This window comes from Lissotriton helveticus, chromosome 6, assembly GCF_964261635.1.
Source record: "Lissotriton helveticus chromosome 6, aLisHel1.1, whole genome shotgun sequence".
Classification (NCBI taxonomy): Eukaryota; Metazoa; Chordata; class Amphibia; order Caudata; family Salamandridae; genus Lissotriton; species Lissotriton helveticus.
The window spans coordinates 1,840,744,822-1,840,763,647 of record NC_136067.1 but is presented as its reverse complement, the minus strand read 5'-3'; the positions used below and the strand labels follow the sequence as shown (position 1 = coordinate 1,840,763,647).

Here is an 18,826-nt window from a genome sequence, read left to right as displayed (position 1 = left end):
GCTCGGGGTTAGAGGCCCGTGAACACGCTTTGCAGCCACGCCATTAGACAGCAATCAAACAAAGTAGGCAGAGCAATAGAAAGGTTTGAATGAATTTAAATGTCAGGAAAGTAATATTCATTTCTAAAATCTATACATGAATTGTGTATGGGTGATTTCTTATTTTATGCAAAAAAATAAAATTGGCAGTAACAGTATATCCAACAGCAGACAGTATCTAAATAAATAGACATATGCCTGATTTCAATTGTAAATTCACTGAGATTGCAAAGTCAACAAACTATGAAACACAGGAGTTTGAATGGGTAGGAGTATAATGCAAAACAGCAGTTCTAATGTGGGCTCTCAGGACCACTGGGGCTGTGACACCTACTCTGGCAGTCCACAACTGTTTAGAAATTTAGAAATGTTATGTATGTTTGTAAAAGGGAAGGAATTTTAAATTAGAGGATGAAAATCTAGAATGGGTTACTGGTGACTCAGTTGATGCAAAGGTATGTGAAGACACAATGCAGGCATGTAGGAGGAGCAAAAACACAAAGTGATTTGCAGGAGTCTGGCATATTGCTCCATCTTAGAACTAAAACAACATTTTGAAAAACTCCAACCTTCCCATTAAAATTCAAATGCCCATTTTGTTTTTGTTTTTGAACTAAATAAAATATTTTCTAATTTGTTTGGAATACTCTTGTTTCTGTAGTTTTGTGTATCATTTCGAGGTTCAAATCATAGCCACTGCTTAGTCAGGTGTCCCTGGCTTCCTGTAGTAATTGAGTGGGGTCCACAGAAGTCCAAAGGTTAAGAATAGCGAGTATGCCTGTTTCTGCTGTGGACTGGCTTGAAGAAAAATATCCAAAAAGAGCAAGGTCTCTTAAAGAGAACTAGGAGAGAACAGAGACAGCACAAGAGAGGCAGGATCCCTGTAAGAACCAAGAACTCTCCTGCTTTCCTACACACAGTGCCTTGCGTGTGAGCTCTAGGAGGCAAGAATCATTAAAGAAAAAACGTCAGGTTGGGAAACTATGTGTAAAGAATGGTGTGGAGCATGAATGAACTTGGGAAAATTCGCCATTACTCATACTGAACAAAGGCCTTCACAGTCCTGCCTTTCAGAGGAATGCAAAACTTTTGTGAACAGGAGCAGAGGAGGCGGAGAGGAATGCACAAGCACCGCACACAGTTCTAGTGAGTCGCATCACCACTGGCGCTTTGGCTTCACAGCGAGTGAGCGTGCAGGATCCGGAACAGCAAAGCGGGGCAGACCAGATTGGTCAACCACCCTACTGGGGTAGAAAGAATGTCCAATGAAACTACAGAACACAAAGTGGAGTTAAGAACAAACCAAGCTAAATCAAATGAATGGTCTCACAAGAAGCAATTTTTATATTCATTAATATCTAACAATATACCCATTTGTTCTTCTTAGAAAAGTGTACTGAAAAAAAGGAATGCTCAGCAAACACCACAACACTAGAAACTAAGGTATACATGTCTAACATAGGATTTTCTTCAATCAAGATTATTCTAAACACAGAAACAAATAATACCTGCAAATTAAACCAAGTTTAGTTTCTGGATAGGGATATGGATATGGTACTGAGAGACTGCATAGGGCTGGCAGGTTACACCTGAACTCAAGTTTAAAGCGGCCTTTTTTCTAAATAAAGTTTCCCCTATGCATCAGCCAGTTGGCAGCAGTAGGCTATGGGCCAGATTCACAACGCCACCTCCTCGTTCACAAGATCAACAATTCATAAATCGTGAATTTGAACTTGCAGGTCGATTTCCTATCACATAATAAAATCCCTAGCCTGAAATATTGCATGGGAGTAAATGTGATATCAGCTGCAGTTAGAGGGAGTTCTAGGGTATGATACCCAGTGTGTGGGTATTCACAGACTTTTTCATTGCACATTTCCACCCAGGATGCGGCCGGAGATTTACTCCTGGGAAGGTCAGGAATAAATACGTACTCAGCCATGGGCAGGGGAAGGGAATGCTTCCAAATTGGTAGGGGTGAGAAGACAGAAAACATATTTTCCATTTAACGGAAAAAGGTAGCAGTTGTAAATACACTTTTGTTAAACATTTCACCCATGCTTATGCATGTGTAGCTTATTTAGTTTTATATACGAGGGTTTCTGGGAAGAAAAAACTGCTGCACCTTCCCTTGAACACTCCAGGGATTTTATGAGAATTTTACATTTTTGGGCAAGGAGTGCTCCATGGCACTGAACAAACAGTTCAGCAAGAATCGCAGGGCACTCATTTTATGGAAGATCTTGTTCCCTAATAAACAGGGTTGTGAAGCAATAACGAAATCACTGCAGGACATACCCTGTTCGGTGGTTTCTGTAAATAATCAACAACAACGTATGGCTCGTGTAGGGGAAGATTGAATAAAAAGCTGATCTGTATAGGCACCTAGACGTATCTTGAAGGTTCTATTGTTAAAAGGCCTACTCCCCCTCTCTGAATAGTGACGGCACCCTCAGGAAATCCATCTGCCGCTAAGACCACTCTAGGTTACAAAAAGTTGCTTAAACCCACAGTGCAACACCGTGGACTGGTATTTATAACATAATAATGTACAGAACACTGGAAAAGATATCCCTAGGCCTTTTCACTTCTACTGAGGGGCAGCCTGCAAGTGGACTTGGACTGAAATGGTGCCAGATTCATGTCCAGATTGAGTCAATGTTAACTATACCCAAGTTACACAACAAAAATAACAACTATTTGTTTTATAGCGCTATTGCCCAATTTAATTGTATTTAATTTACCTACCTCAAAAAGATAGATGCCTGAGATGGCCTGTAATGAGATTCATAACTAATTAATAGTAGCTGTCAGCTGTGAGTGTTTGACTGACTGTGCCTTTATGCTATATTTATTAATTTAGGAGTTTTATATAGAGCTGTGCATTGCCTTTCAATTACTTGAGAGCACCGCAGCAGGTAAACAAGAATCTGCACATTCAAGTGAGGAGAAATTTTAGAGCCTAAAGGCGCCAGGTGGTCCATCTTCCAATATTCTTAAATGGCAACCCCAACTTGCATGGAATTCAGTCATGGGTAATCCCCAGCGAAGAGGTCTTCAGACTTTTTCTGAAACAAGAGTAAGCAGCCCTTCATGTTTCAGCTGTTCGACGTTTCCTTGCGTAATGTGATCTTGTCATACGCCAAGCACAGGCCTGTAGGTCGCATATTATGATGCAGGTTTTAGGAGATAGCCTAAATAGGCCGGTCATCTAAACAGGCAATGTGAAAGAACCAGTGTAGATCTCTCAGAGGTGGTTGCAAGTTCAGGATTATTGTGGCCACCTGGTTTTGAAGTCTTTGCAGGCTGTAAATGACCTTCTTTGTGAACCTGGTGTAAAGTATGCTGCAAGTACTCATGGAGTGCCAACTAGACCAAGCTATGATCTGCAGATCATGTGGAGTTTGAAACCAGGCAATGTGGCCTCAGATTTCCTTCCAGCCTACTGAGCATTTATAAACTGGATAATAGTAACCCCAATCATTTAGATTGCATAGAAATGGAAGAACCAAAATGTAAAATGCTGTATAAAAACATTAACTACGCCCATTGGTCGGTACGAGGAACAGGAGGATTTTCTCAGGAGGAAAGACCAACAAATTCATGCTCAGGACGAGCACGTTGGCTCCATGGATGACATTCTGAATTGGATAGGACTTCCAGCTCAAGCCTGTCTGTGTCTGTGTGTCTCGCTCTCTCTCTCTCGTTTGATTAGAAGATATTTGTTTATTGTGTGCAACCCAATCATTGAACATTTTAGCATATGAAATAAGATATGCTGAGGACCATTTCTCCTCTAATGTCTCGACAAGCAATGAGAGAGGACGATCTATCCCTCTTCCAGCCCAAAAGCTGACTGCATGCTTTTTGCCCATTCATTTGTTCAGCAGGGTCTTGCTACAAGTTTAGGCAGAGAAGGCATATGTTTTGCTAGTGGTTTCATTCTGGCTCCAAAGGCCATGGTTTGCTCTGCTATAGAGGTTAGTTCAAGGATCCCTTGGCAGTTTCGTGTCTCCCCTACAGCAAATTCAACATCCTTATTTCTCCAGAATTTAGCTGTGTCTCTATCATGGAGTCAGGAAGAAAAAACAAACTAGCCAAATGCAAGTTGCAGTCCTTACGTCCCTCTTCTCTTGGGCCTTTCCAGGGCTAAACTATCAAGATTCATCCACATGTGGTTATAAGGGTCTATGTTCCTGGTCATGTGAAGCTTCATCAGGCGTGATTTTTACATGGCACAGACACAGGTTTGTATTGGTATACTAAACGGATAAAGGAAAATGGTAGGGAATGCCCTTTATAACAAAAGATAGGAGAATAAAAAAATACATATAACGAGTAATTATGTTTTTTTCTTTAAAAAACGCAAGGGGCATGATTACGATAAAGGCAAGCATGCCCGCGGGAGGCATCTCAGAAGCATGGCCATCATGAGGAAATGATGGAGTTCAAGGTGTATGTGTTTAAGGAAGGTAGGGAGGTTTATGACTGAAATGGAAGCAAAAACTTCAGGTGGGTTTATTCATATCTACTTCTGCTTTAGAGACATTCAGATAAGACAAAAGCAATGTTTTGACTATGCCAATGGAGTGTATTCTACACTCCAAAGCAAGCCTTTAGCTAGAGTCCAACGAGTTCAATTCACTACTCCCTATATATCTACATCTGTTACTTTGCTCCCCCTGCAACAACTTCTTGCACAGTTTAAATTGATCACTGGTGACCTTCAGAAATATTGTTAAAAGCCAGAAACCCTCTTAATTGTAAGGTAGTAAGGGGCCACCTGAAGGCATGGGCGGGGGTTCTTTCGCATATCTTAGCACATGCCTCTAGATCTCACTCAGATTAACCACAAGAAATCTGCCCGTAGTGTTTTTATTAATAATTTTCTAAAATATGATAAGTTGTGTGGCGATATAAATCTCATATGTTCACCACTTCTGGTCTATCTTCAGCACCAAGATATTTTTATAAGGTGAACATTTTGCATAATAAACATAACACATTATAAAGTAATGTTAGATGACATACCTAGCCAGTAGTGAAAAGAGGATTTGAGGTTATTGGGAATTTCACCTTAGGAAGGAGAGTATTGTATCGAGATCTTATAGAGATTTTATAGACCATTGTTCTCATTGCTTCCATTCCATCTCGATTCCTTCTTTTGCCCCCCCACCCCCACCTTACAACAAAAAGCAATGAGGGCATGCGCCAGCCGCGCCATAGCGTTTTATTTTATTTACTTTAAGCCATCTTTAAAACACATTAACAAAGCTAAATAGCTCACAAAGAGCTTTTTGGCTTTGTTAATGCTTTTTAAAGATGTTGCACAGCAGTGCGGGCTGCTGAGCAACAAGGCTTAAAGTAAATAAAAACAAAGCGCGATGGCATTATCAACAATGGCCGCACCACAGCACTTCGTTTTTTTTTTTACTTTGAAACATGTTGCTAAGCAACATCTTTAAAAAAGACTGACAATCAATCAATCAATCAAATTGTAAAGCGCGCTACTTACCCGCGAGGGTCTCAAGGCGCTGAGGTGTGTGTGTGGGGGGGGGGGGGGGCGCTACTGCTCGAAGAGCCAGGTCTTGTGGAGCCCTCTGAAGGCGAGCAGGTCTTGTGTCTGTCGTAGATGGGAGGGGAGGGTGTTCCAGGTCTTGGTGGTGAGGAAGGACAAGGATCTGCCGCCAGAGGTCGTTCATTGGATGCGCGGCACGGTGGCGAAGGCGAGGCTGGCGGAGTGGAGCTGGCGAGCGGGGGTGTAGAAGTTGAGTCTGTCGTTCAGGTAGGTTGGTCCGGTGTTGTGGAGTGCTTTGTGTGCGCGGGTGAGGAGTTTGAAGGTGATCCTTTTGTTGACGGGGAGCCAGTGCAGGTCTCTGAGGAGGGGGGGATGTGGCTACGGCGGGGAATGTTGAGGATCAATTGGGCAGAGGCGTTCTGGATGCGTTGTAGTCCTCGCAGATGTTTGGCCGGAATTCCTGCATAAAATGCGTTGCCGTAGTCCAGCCTGCTGCTGACGAGGGCTTGGGTCACTGTTCTTCTTGTTTCGGTAGGGATCCACTTGTAGATCCTGCGAAGCATGCGGAGGGTGTTGTAGCAGGAGGAGGAGACAGCGTTGACCTGCTTCGCCATGCAGAGGGAGGAGTCGAGGATGAATCCTAGGTTGCGTGCGTGGTCGGTGGGTGTCGTGCTGCTCCCAGTGTGGTCAGCCACCAGGAGTCGTCCCACGCAGAGGGGGTGGGGCCTAGGATGAGGACCTCCGTCTTGTCCGAGTTCAGTTTCAGGCGGCTGCTTCTCATCCACTCGGTGACGGCCTTCTTTCACTCGTGGAGGTTGGTTTTGGCGGTGTGCGGGTCCTTGGTGAGGGAGAAGATGAGCTGGGTGTCGTCGGCGTAGGAGATGATGTTCAGGTCGTGTTGGCGGGCCACTTGTGCGAGGGGGGCCATGTAGATGTTGAACACGGTCGAGCTGAGGGATGAGGTCTGGGGTACGCCGCAGATGATGCCGGTGGCTTCGGAACGGAAGGGCGGGAGGCGGACTCTCTGGGTTCTGCTGGAGAGGAAGGACGTGGTCCAGTCCAGGGCCTTCTTCTGGATACCGGCTTCTTGGAGGCGTGTTCTTAGTGTGCGGTGCCAGACCGTGTCGAAGGCAGCTGACAGGTCCAGGAGGATGAGGGCCGAAGTTTCGCCGCTGTCCAGCTGGCGCCTGATGTCGTCTGTGGCGGCGATGAGGGGAGTTTCGGTGCTGTGGTTGCGTCTGAATCCAGACTGGGATGGGTCTAGGATGGTGTTGTCCTCGAGGTGGTGGGTCAGCTGCATGTTGGCGATTTAATGAAAATAGGTCTTGCGAATAGGTCTTGCATAGGCGAAACCTATTGGCTTTGAAAAGTTAGTATACGTGACAACAACTGTATTGAAGCAGGAGTGTCGAAAGCCAAGAAGTACTGGCTGATAGCCCAAGTGAGATACACAAGATATGGTGACTTGGGAGAGACTGAAATTAATTAAGAGGAAGAGAAGCTTCTGGTAGACTGGTCAATGGGGAATTTATTGGTGAGGTAACAGTGTAGTGCAAGATGGGGGAAGAGGGCCAGGGAAGGATAAATAACAGGAGCAGAAGGGTGAATGAGACCTAATTTGTGTCTTAATTGAGAAACCAGTGGAAATCCCTTGATAGAAATAATGGGCAAACACAGCATAAATTGCAAGGCACAGTGACCTTGCCGGAACGTGCGGGCGGAGGAAGCACATGAATATGTCTGTGAATCTAGCGTAATAAAGGGTAGAGGTAAGAGTGGAGGAATGAGCATCCAAAATGCCAATCACCTAACTAAGACAACATCTACAGCTTCAGAAATCCTCCATGAGTGTCCTTCGGGAAAGTTAGACAGCATTATGAAGCAATAGGAGATCTGACAAATAACCTGAGATGGACGATGATAAACCATTCAGACGACTCTACCCAGCACAGTCATGAGTGTGCTCTTCATTCTCGTTACTAATAGACAGAAGCAAGGTTAGAAGTGAACCTACATCAAAGCAACAACCAAAGATGGAGCACAAGGTGCTCTTGTACATGGGCAAATGTACTTCCTCACCACTGACTCTGGTGGGTGCATAGTCTACAGTGATATGTTCTCAGGAATAGGCTTTCTAGACCCCCGGGCACTAAGGATTTTGGCAATGTGGGAACACAAGGTAGAAGGCCAGTTGGACTGCAACCACCACGCAAGCCACTAAGCAGTACTTGAGTGTGAGTTGTTTCAGGTAACGATCAGTAATATGAAATATCACAGGTATAATTAGCGAAACCCGAACCCTTTTTCACATTAGAAAGCCACAGTCAAGAACCCTAGGAAACAATGGATATATTTAAAATATTTCTTTTAAAATCAAAATAACATAAGAGCGCACATAAATTGTGCAATAACTATTATAAAGACAAAAGAAAAGTAGCTGCAATGTTTACGAGTAATGTAAACATTGTATTGTTAACTAGAAATAAAATAATATACCCTACCGGACAATACAATTCACCAGAATATGTGTTCAATAATTATATTGTTAAGTTCATGGCACTTTAAGGATTAGAGCTGGTGCACTTACCTAGAGCAGCTAAAAGGAATAACAAAGTGGATACTGCGGCTGTGCCATAAAACATGATGCTGATATTGTGTCCCATCAGACTCACGTCATCGGGTGTGTTTGGAACTAAAACAGGCGGCAGAAGGAAGCCAACAGCGGTGCCCAGCTGAAAAATAAAATGGAACATCAAGTAAGCACGAGCACTCAAGAAGAACACTTCATACAGGTCGATCATTCAGCAATTGTAAAGGAACGCATTCAGTGGGAAGAGCAGAGAACTAATGCTGCTTTTCATCTCATTTACATTGCAGGGTTTATCCAGAAGAGCTCATTCTGAACCCCTTTGGAAGAGGATCTCAAAATCACAAATATTCAGCATCAGAACTAAAACTTCTGAGGTAATTACGACTCTCGAGATTCACAGGCACACTCTTCACAAAAGATCCTTGCATTCCTGGGAAGAGATAGGTGTGGTTATCGCCTCCACGTGATATAGGAAGAACACGGGATTCTGGTACAATTACCCACTGTTTCTACCTCATAGCAGTGAATAACCAGATTCAGAATCGGATGTTCACGCTAGTGACGGTCAATGAGAGCCATAGAAAACAAAACAATAGTGGATGAAAACTGCAGAGAATCAACAATCTATTTCCAAGATCGTGTTATCAAGAGCTCTGCTTTACTACTACCAGCTCTCCCTTTCACGGTCTGGGCCTACTGGTATTCGTTTTTCAAAATATACAAATAATGGACTTTGCTACTCCAAGCAGAGTGTATATACATCTCATCTCATGCTATTGGCAGTCTAGTGTGTCATTCTAGCCCCTTCTGGGTGCTTGCACTGCATGAGGTACTATTTTACATCTCGAAAGTACTCTGATTCCTCACACACTAAATTCCTTATCTCATAAGCACATTGTATACAGAAAACAAGATTTGTTTTTTTCCACTGCAGCAGACTATTGTCAGTCAGGGGTCGAATGCAAATGTAACCTATTGGGTGTAACAATGCTTGTCGATCCTCTTGTAGGTAAAATGTCACTGTTTGCTAAAGATAAAAGCTTAACGTGCATCTGTGAGTGAAGTCAAAGGTGACTAATCATAACATTCAGTGAGTTCTGGGATAGAAATCCTTTCTTTTCAGGAAGAGTTTGCCAACCATAAAGGCAGTCATACTACAGAAAATGGACAGATGCACCACATTTTTCTTATATAAAAAACATACAGATGTTTCACTGTTAGTATTAATGTTCATTAATTATGGAGAAACTCTTAAGCTAAGAGAAATTTCAGATCATCGATGTTCACAGGAATAGGTGAAACATGCTCAATAAAGGTAGGTAAATCATGACTTCTTGTAAGTGGTTGAGAGAAAAAAAAAGTCACGGCCCTGCACTGCGCACTTTAGTCTACCATGTGCCAAAGCTCAAACCCTTTAACAAAGGGTGTCTGAGTACTGACAAACATAAGGTTTGTACTGGAAGGGGGCCTTTGAGGACAAAAATGAGACTTTAGTACTTTTACCATTTTGTATGTGTTTTGTATACTGCAGCAGATATGCAAAAGTGCAAAACTGTGGAGACTTGTAGAACGTGGTCCACAGTTGCGCATGCCTCAAAGAGGCATACTTTTTGGTACAAATGCCTGCCTACAACTGGGACCACCCATGTACCACCCATGGCACGCCCCTTAAATGCAATGTAGAGCTAAGTAGCAGATATCATAGGTGTGCATTACTTAATGCAACTTTCCATTGCAATCATGATTTGTGTTGGAAAGTAAATCATACCACAACACTTTGCACTGGGTTTGCGTGACTTTTGTGATGCAAACCCAATGTAAAGTATTAGTAAATCTGAACATTAGTGTTTAAGACAAAGCAAGTGCCTTTAAATATATATTTTAGTAATATGGAAAGCAGATTACCTAGTGCAAAAAAGACATTTCTATTAGAAGGACGCACTCCAGAACTCAGGATGAATCGCTCAGGAACAGTATAAAAAAAAAAAAAGAAAAGAAGGAATTGAGAAGGTAAAATTAAGAAAGGTTGTGAACGTCATTCTCAATAGACACTGCCCACTTTAACCACTGTTTTGCGTACACAGTACCACACATTTTCCCTCTTTTTCAGCAAGCTTTCCGGTTGTCATTGCAAGGTTTTCCCGGGAAAAACAGAAAGGGGAACGAATTCAGATGAGCAATAAATGTCTGCAATAACTGAAATCCCTTTTGGTATTTACAAGGAGTTTTGAATAAGGCACTAAGGGCTAGATGTAGATAATTGTAAATTACTGATTCGAAAATACCGAATTTTACCGATTTGGTATTTTCGAATCGGTAATTACAATGTAGATAATACATCGGTAAAAAATACAGAATCTGTAAGATTCGGTATTTACCGAATCGGTAATTACCGATTCGGTACTAGCCATTCATTCCGATGGGCCTGGAGGCCGATAGGAATGAATGTCAATTACCGAATCGGTAAATAACAATTCGGTAAAATTGGGGAAAAGTCAAGGGTGGCAGGGTGTCACTTTGACACCCTGTTGCACCCCTGATTAGTGCTTGTGTGCACATGTGGCACACTAAAGGCATGTATGTCAGTCACATGGCACAGGTGTAAATGCACATATTTGCATTTACATAGGAATTCGTTATTTACCACCAACTAACAGTTGGTGGTAAATAACGAATCCTTAAAGCCCAGATACACTGTTTACAGCGCTTCCTACATCTCATTTACTGATTAGTTATTTACCGAATTGGTAAAAAAGCCTCCTACATAGGAAAAGTCTATTACTGGTCGGTAACTGCCGAATTCGGCCGTTACCGACCGGTAATAGCCTACCTACATCTAGCCCTAAGTTTCTCTTCAGAGACTCCACCGACACTTTTTGAATTTCCCTGCAGCTCTTGTGCATTGCTCAAGTCTGCTGACGGTGAAATGAAACAACATTGCAAAGGACATCTCTATTGTCACCATCAACACCACCCATGATAACATCGAATATGGTGGCATCGCCAAAACATCAACAGTGAAGACACTGTGTACATCACAGACGATACCAACCAATATTGGGCACAAAGTGCACACGTACTATTGTAAGGTGAGGCCACTCTTATCTGTAATGAACTACAAATCAAACAGAAACTGTCATTTTGTTCCATATTACAGTAAAGTGCTGCAATAAATCCCTGCCCTAACCTGTCCTCTCTTCCTTAGTGCTTTAACTTCCACTTACAACAGAGTTCAATCTCGGCAACACAGAATGTTCTTACTATTAAGGTTACTGGATCATTCCTTGCCAACAAAAACACAAAGCTGTGCTTTCCTATTACAATACAATGAGTTCAGGCAGGGGAGTTCAAATGGATCAACTCAAGACAACCAGGAATACAACTCCCAGAATGCCATAGGCTGTTAAACAAAAAGCCAGGGCTGGAGCATTGATTCTTGTGTGACATGTAGTCCTCTGGGTAACCCTGCATCAAACAGCTGCCGAAATCTGACTCTTTTTTTAATGTAAAACGTGTTATTGAGGTTTTCCCAGACAAACAAGAAAACGGCAAACCTGAAGCAAGACGTAACCACCTCATCTCATACACGTATCAGATATCAACAATAGTTTGACAATATATGCATTCGGGCAGACTGATCCCCACACTTTACAGCTAGAATTGAAGAGGTGAGAGCCCTTGTCTTGTACTCATAAAAGTTGTCTGTAATCTTTACCTTTGTGGAAGCTGGCAGCCAAACTCACTGGATTTCCACAAGTCATCAAACTGAGACTAAAAAAGCACAATTCTGCCCAAGCGATATTACAAGTGCTCCCATGACCTTAAACTTCCATCCCTGTAACCAAAGGCTGATTCACTGTCAGTTCACATGCACAACATATCACCATGAGTCCATGCATGCCTTTACTTTAAGTGCTTCCAAAAAATTAAATGTTTTGAATATCTTTACCCGTAGCTTTTAAAAATATAAGACCCCCCAAAAGGAACCCTTTGCAAAGTGCAAAGCGTTTTTATGGAGAGGATAAAATGTTTCAGCATAAAAGTTAAGAGAAGACAAATATAAGGATTAGAAAAGAGGACATCACTGTGACTCCCTCGGCATTACCTTATGATCTCGTTCGAACAGCTGCATAACATTTTGATGCAACCCACGTATGTGTCTGCTTCCTATAGTTTATTGTGCATTTTTCATCATTTATATACACAGGCATGCATTCACTTCTTGATATAGCTCAATCTCCTTCTTAAATCCTTGGCAAGCACTGAACACCTCATATATCTCCCAAATTAATGTATGTATTGGCAGCACCAAGAATGCAGATTATTAATGTCTCAGGTATGCTAACATTCTGTGCTTTAACACATGTCCCAGGGTAATCTCATCTTTTTTAAAAGCTATCCATGAACATTTGTGAGGCTTCAATATGAATCAATTGGAAGGTTTTAATCCCAATTGTACCTGTAGCCTCAGACAGATGCTGGACCTTAAACCCACCCATGAGTCTCCAATTAACCGCAGCTTTTCTTTTCTTTAGCTCTAATCAGGCGGCTGGGTACATCAGCACACTCATCCAATCGCACAAAGACTCTTTCTGACACCCTCTTTATCATCTGCAATTCCCCAGAACCACCTTGTCCTCTTGTCTTGTGTACAGCAGAAAGACCTCGCTGAGAAATAATTCCAGTCACCAAACTAACAAAAACACCAAAAAAAGTACAGAAAAACATCAGGTAATGGATTTCCCCCTTTAAAACGCGGTAACTAAAATATTTGTAATTCAAAAATATTGCATCCACTGGATCTCCTAAAACCGCTTCATTGAGGTCAATATATATTTACTATTCTTTCCTCCACATGTAATTCTTAAAACTTGACTTGCTATTTAGTGGTTAGATCAAAGTGCTAGATATGATCTTATCACAATGCAAAACAACCCATGCAATATAATGGGGGTATACGATTAAATGTGCTGGAATGGTGCTGATCCTACTGATGAGGCACAGCGGTCATCATCCATCAAGTCTTAACTTCCCATTCTGGAGGTTTACCCTTAGCGTTCTCAGTTAGCTCTGTTAACTAGCGCTTTGGTCACTCATACAGCATTTTACACCCTATCCACCTTGGTTTCCAAATTACAGATGGTGCCTGCAGAGCTATTGAGATATTAAAAGACATCCACCAGGGGACTCTGGTCCTGTCTGATTTCTAGGGCATGTTTTCTGCTCTTGCACTAAAACAATCAAAGCTTCCAACCTGTTCACCATGACTGCCACAAAAGGTTCCATATTGTCATGGTTCTTGCTGTGATGGGCCTTCTCCCTTCATTAACCCCTGCGTCTCATATGCTCTTCTCTCAGAATTCATCTGATCTTACAGAATTCTGCTCTGCTTTGTTTGTCGCACATGTTTAAGAAAAACAAAGGCGACCCTACTCGCAAGGAACCACGGCTAAAAATATATTCAAGAACAACAATATTTTTCGTTGGCAATGTAAGAATATTTAATCATTTGTAAGCACAATGGCAAAATAGAAGTGAGATAGGCTGCCGAAGGAGAAACTTTATACAGAACACAATAAAGAGACCAAATACTGTTTTGCAGAAAAAAATAGAAAGTCTGTATTAAAAACATGCAGACCGTGCTCGGTGTCCCATGTGAAAAAGAACCACCATGACAGAAGTGACAAATTACAACATAGAGCCTGGTTTCTTAATACATAAACCTGTGACTCACACTAAAATGAACCATATCTGGCCTTTCTAAATTGACAGAAGGCTGTTGTAGGACATTGTTCATTTAAAAATGGTTGTTTATGTGTATTAATAAACCTGGCTCTATGTTGTAATTTGTCACTTCTGTTATGTTTGTTCTTTTTCACATGGGACAGTGAGCACAGTCTGCATGTTTTTAATACAGACTTACAAGTTTTCCTGCAAAAACTGTATTTGGTCTCTTTACTGTGTTCTGTATAAAGTTTCTCCTTCGGCATCCTACCTCAGTTCTATTTTGAAATTGTGCTTACAAATTATTAAATATTCTTACATTGTCCACGAGAACCATTGTTTTTCTTGAATATATGGTTTGTCGCACAGGCATCAAACTAGTTTGAGACCCCAACAATATTGTCTTCCCTGAATGAGTTCTGTCTGCAAAGGAGTGTTGGCAGGATGGGGGAAGAGGACATATCAGATGGTTTAAGACTATGTCATAAACCATCTGATATGGGATTGAATTGTATATTTGTAAAATGTATGAGAGCAGGGGAACCGATAATGCCATATATTATGTGACCATACTTTTAAGCCATATGTAACGAAAACTTTTTTATCTATTATATGAGGAAATTGTTCCTTGTTGGTTCCCTATAAGTGTAAATATGTAAAAACTATTTTAACAATATTAGGGATTTTAACAATAATGGTCAAATTGATTTCTTTCATGATATTTTTATTCTTCCTAACATTGTAATATTTTAATTAATCAACAATAAACTAAACTAACTAACTGACTGATTAATTACCAAGCTCGTGTTAGAGGGTTCCCTTAAACCTGCAGTCCTGATGTGCCAACCAGTTTCGCTAGGAGTGTCCCTTTCCCGCTGGACTAACAGTCAATATCTGAAAATATATCTCACACAACGCATCTGCTGTAATAATAGTTTCATACAGTAGGCCTCTCCTAATATTGAAGTTTCACATTGAATACCACTGCAGCAGTGACCAGAAGGGGACATGATTCAGGACAAGAAAGGCTCAGTGTGCACATTGCGAATTCGCATTCCATGAACCCACTCCCTCTTCAGTTTTGCTCTGCTATCTCAGTATGTGGGAGGTTTGCTTTGTTTGCTAAACCTTTCACTACAATTTCTCACGCCAGAGTAGATACAGTCACATGACCCCATTGTCACATTTTGTAGGACATTCCTTGACGTCAGCGAGTACTTGTAAAATATATCTTTCCTTCCCACCAAATGATTCAGGCTGCTTCTTAACTAGGAAACGTTAACTTGTCAACACAGCCTGAAGTCAGCTCCCTTGACAAACACACTACCTGGTTCTTTTGTAAGAAAGGAAGCGGGTGGAAGTCCTTGTGCTTTGTAATCCATGCTAATGTAACTGGTTTCTGGGGGTGAGATTCCCAGTTTAAGTAAAACTTTAATAAAGTTAATAGAAACTATAAAATCACAACAAAAGCTCATACAAACAGTTTAGACCTTGAGGTTAAAGAAAGAGAGATGACATTTTTATCGGGGAAGGATCGCCTGTTACATTCCCAAATTCCCAGCCTAAAAACCTCATTAGGAAATTAGAACACAATATTTTTTTTAATTTATAGTTTTTAAACAGGATAACCTTTACCGCCCAGGTTGTTGAACCAACATGTACTGTCTCCTACCCGAAATTCAATCGCTATCGCTCTTAGTGTTATATTTGCCTCATCCGCCCAAACCCACTTCTGTCAGCCAAAAGATTAATACAGGTTTTTCTCATCGTAGTATTTAACTCCATCCATGTTCCTTTCCCCACAAAAATTACTGAGACCCTATTCCGCTACTCCCTTATTTTGAGAGCAAAAACGTATTTACTTCACGCAAGCTTCCCAGGACGGCTTCCAGATTTCAACCCTTCAGGCTACTTGTCTCTCTGCAGTGGAACACCTTTTCTGGTGACATAGAAGCCATCATCTCTCTCAAAGTTCAAGACGGTTTTCAAAGCTCATTGTCTTCAAAGAGAATTCTCTGGGAAATCACAAGTATACCCAGCTCAATCCAATTATGAACATGGCTGCCCTCCCGCCAAAAAGAATGGCACATAATGTGTAATATATATCATAAATATATAACATTCACACACACTTCTAGGTCACATTCTTGGTCTCTATGCAGCAAATGCTAATCATTACGATTTCACACTATGTAAGCATGCAGTTACATCGCAAGCATGTGCGCACTTACCATGTTTTAAGTCCTGCGTACAGACAGCTATAGCTGTGAGAGGGAGGCCACATGCTATTAATACACTACTTCTAGATACATATAGCACAGACATGCAGTACAGAGTGGGATCTTGGTCATCCCAGTTAAACCACTGAATGTTGACATTGCTTAAGGATTGCCATTGGACGGACAGGCTGTCCTTAAAACCATGGCATTTTGAGGAAGCTTACGAGCTTTGTGGTGGAATTTAATAAGTGCCTTGTGGTCACCTCTATGTATCCCTGCCCCCACTGTAGAGATGACAGGAACTAGTAGCCAGGTTAAAGGTAGTTTATTCGTAAGAACAGGCAGGTACAGCCACCTCAGACCTCGGCCAGCATACAACTGACTCTCGTATAACATTCCAGAACCCAATGACATCTGGTTACTTAGAAACCAGTAACCTAGATACCACACCCACTCTCTGTGACCTCCCGAGTTACCCCATGCACAATGTAGAGTCTAGCGCTGCCTTCTGCCACCACTTGGGCATTTGGCTTTGTCAGTGCTCATTAAATTATGTCACAAGAACAATAGAAACAAAGATCCAACAGCGGACTCCAAGTGCCGCACAAGCCTCAGTGTGGTCACCCCAGGTGTAATCAAATATCAATTGGTTGGGTAGTGTGCACAACCTGCTCCTGCAACCGCCGTTGAGGGCTGCAACCCGCCAGCTCGGGAACCAATACTAGTAAAGCAATGGAGCGATGCACTACCAGGGTATAGTGATATTCAATAATGAAGCACGATCAGTTACTACGTTGGTACCATCTTTATTCCAATAGATCAAAATCAACAGAAAACAGACATCAGACAATGTGTTTCGTTCAAGGAAATGAACTTCGTTAGGGCAATAAGTGTATGTCGAAAGCCTTCACAAGTGTTTACTAGCTTTGTTAGTATGTCACAAGAACTGGCAAAGAGCTGTCTTGCCAGTTATACTGAAAAAAGAATTCCATGATAGCTGCCGAGCATGCACCCAAGGTTGCCATCTTATATTGTTTTTTCAGAAACTGCATTAAATCACTTCAAGATAGCTGCCATGGAGATCAGCCATTAACTGATTTTCTTGGCTTATGGAAATGCATTCCAACATGGACGCTGTGAATGTGAAAACATGGTCAATGAACATCTTTTAATGGGTTTTCATAAAACGAAAGAAAAACCATTACAAGAAGGTCACTGTGCATGTTCAGGAGCTATTGGGGGAAGACGGGGTTGGCAAAATAAATCTCTACGCTTCTTTCACGGTATGAATAGTGGTTCTGGCACGCACACTAACTGTGAACCAACTGATCATGATCCCTCCTGGAGATTTCTCCTGACACATCATGCACAGCTTCCATCTACTAACATCAGAGCCTGATTTTGCATCTTTCCTCTCTTCACAAATTCCATCCTTCATCGATGCTGACCTTGTTTCAACTTCACGAGCCCCTTCTCTCCTTCTCCTCCTTCCTTTCCCCTCTCTTTTCAAGCCTCTACATTTTTTCCCGCCTCTCCCATTGAGCTCATCCTCCACCCAAGACCCAGAACATCCAGCCCAGTGAAATGTAATGTGTGATCTGGGCTTCTTTTAGGCGACTTGGAACCATAACTGCGTTGCGAAAGGGACAATGATGGTGCTGCTGAAAATAGAGGCTGTAGTTCTAGAGGCTACGCACTCCTGCGCCGGAGAGAGATGCCATTTACTCTCTGTGCTGGATGCTACATTCAGATTGCTGATAATGTATAAATTTGCTGCTGATTATGATGGTGGGGTGCGAATATAATAGGCAAGGGCAGCAGAACTGACTGGGCAGCTTGTGCAGAAAGGCTCTCTGTGCTCCTGTTTACCAATGACAGCACTCAACGCAAAGAAAGATAACGTCATGACCAAGTAGCCGATCTTTGCTGCCAATACTGATGGCACTGCTTTGATGAATGTACGTCAAGGATGTCACTTGAATACCCATTCTGCATGAAGTCCTTTTTATTAAATTAGGCATGTACAATTGTATTAGACTATAACCGTTGACATTTTCAGATCTTCTCTTCTTTTGCAAATGTTTTTCGTAAATCCTTTCTGCCGTGATTTGCGTTAAGTGCTCTCCTCGATATGTTCAGGCTTGGACAAAAATACTCAGGGTGCAGTTATATACTGGATAGTGCCCACGAAGAAGGAAGACACTGAGGCCACAGTGCACAGTGTGTGAACACTTCTCCAAGTGATGAGATCCAAGTAGGACGACCTGGTGTCCCTTGTTTGTGTTTACAGTCCTCCTCTTCACCATATGTCCTGGACAATTTCAGTAAAATTTAGAAAATGTCCTGGTTTTCCGAGAGGCAGACATACCAACACAGGTGTTTCACACAATATCTGCTCTCGCTCTCTTCACACGGTATCCTGACCAATCGCTGATATCACACGGTGGCACAAAGTGAGCTGAACTCCCTTGCAGGGTCCTTCTAACCTCCTGTTTGGAGGCTCTGGGAAGCTGACGTTCAGCAGGAGTCTCACAACCTCCTTAGGATGTCAGCAAGAGCCTCAGAAGCCTTAGCTGTTTGTTTATATAAAGAGTGGGTTGGTTGGCTAGGGCAGTGCTGATCTCCAAGTCCCACCCCCTCCATGATTGGCTAGGGTGCAGAGGATCAAAGTACAGCCAAACCTAGCCCAGACCCCCCTTTCCAGGTCCTACCCCTTCTCACACAATAATGCAATGT

General features: G+C 42.1%; 1 protein-coding gene across 1 annotated transcript in view; it reads right to left on the bottom strand.

Annotated features, from left to right (window-relative positions):
* Positions 1-18,826, bottom strand: part of FLVCR1 (FLVCR choline and heme transporter 1) — a 168,412-nt gene that overhangs the window by 104,476 nt on the left and 45,110 nt on the right. Inside the window, exon 3 of the mRNA XM_078649757.1 lies at positions 8,145-8,289. Coding sequence (XP_078505883.1) covers positions 8,145-8,289 — 145 coding nt within the window. The remainder of the gene's footprint in view (positions 1-8,144; positions 8,290-18,826) is intronic.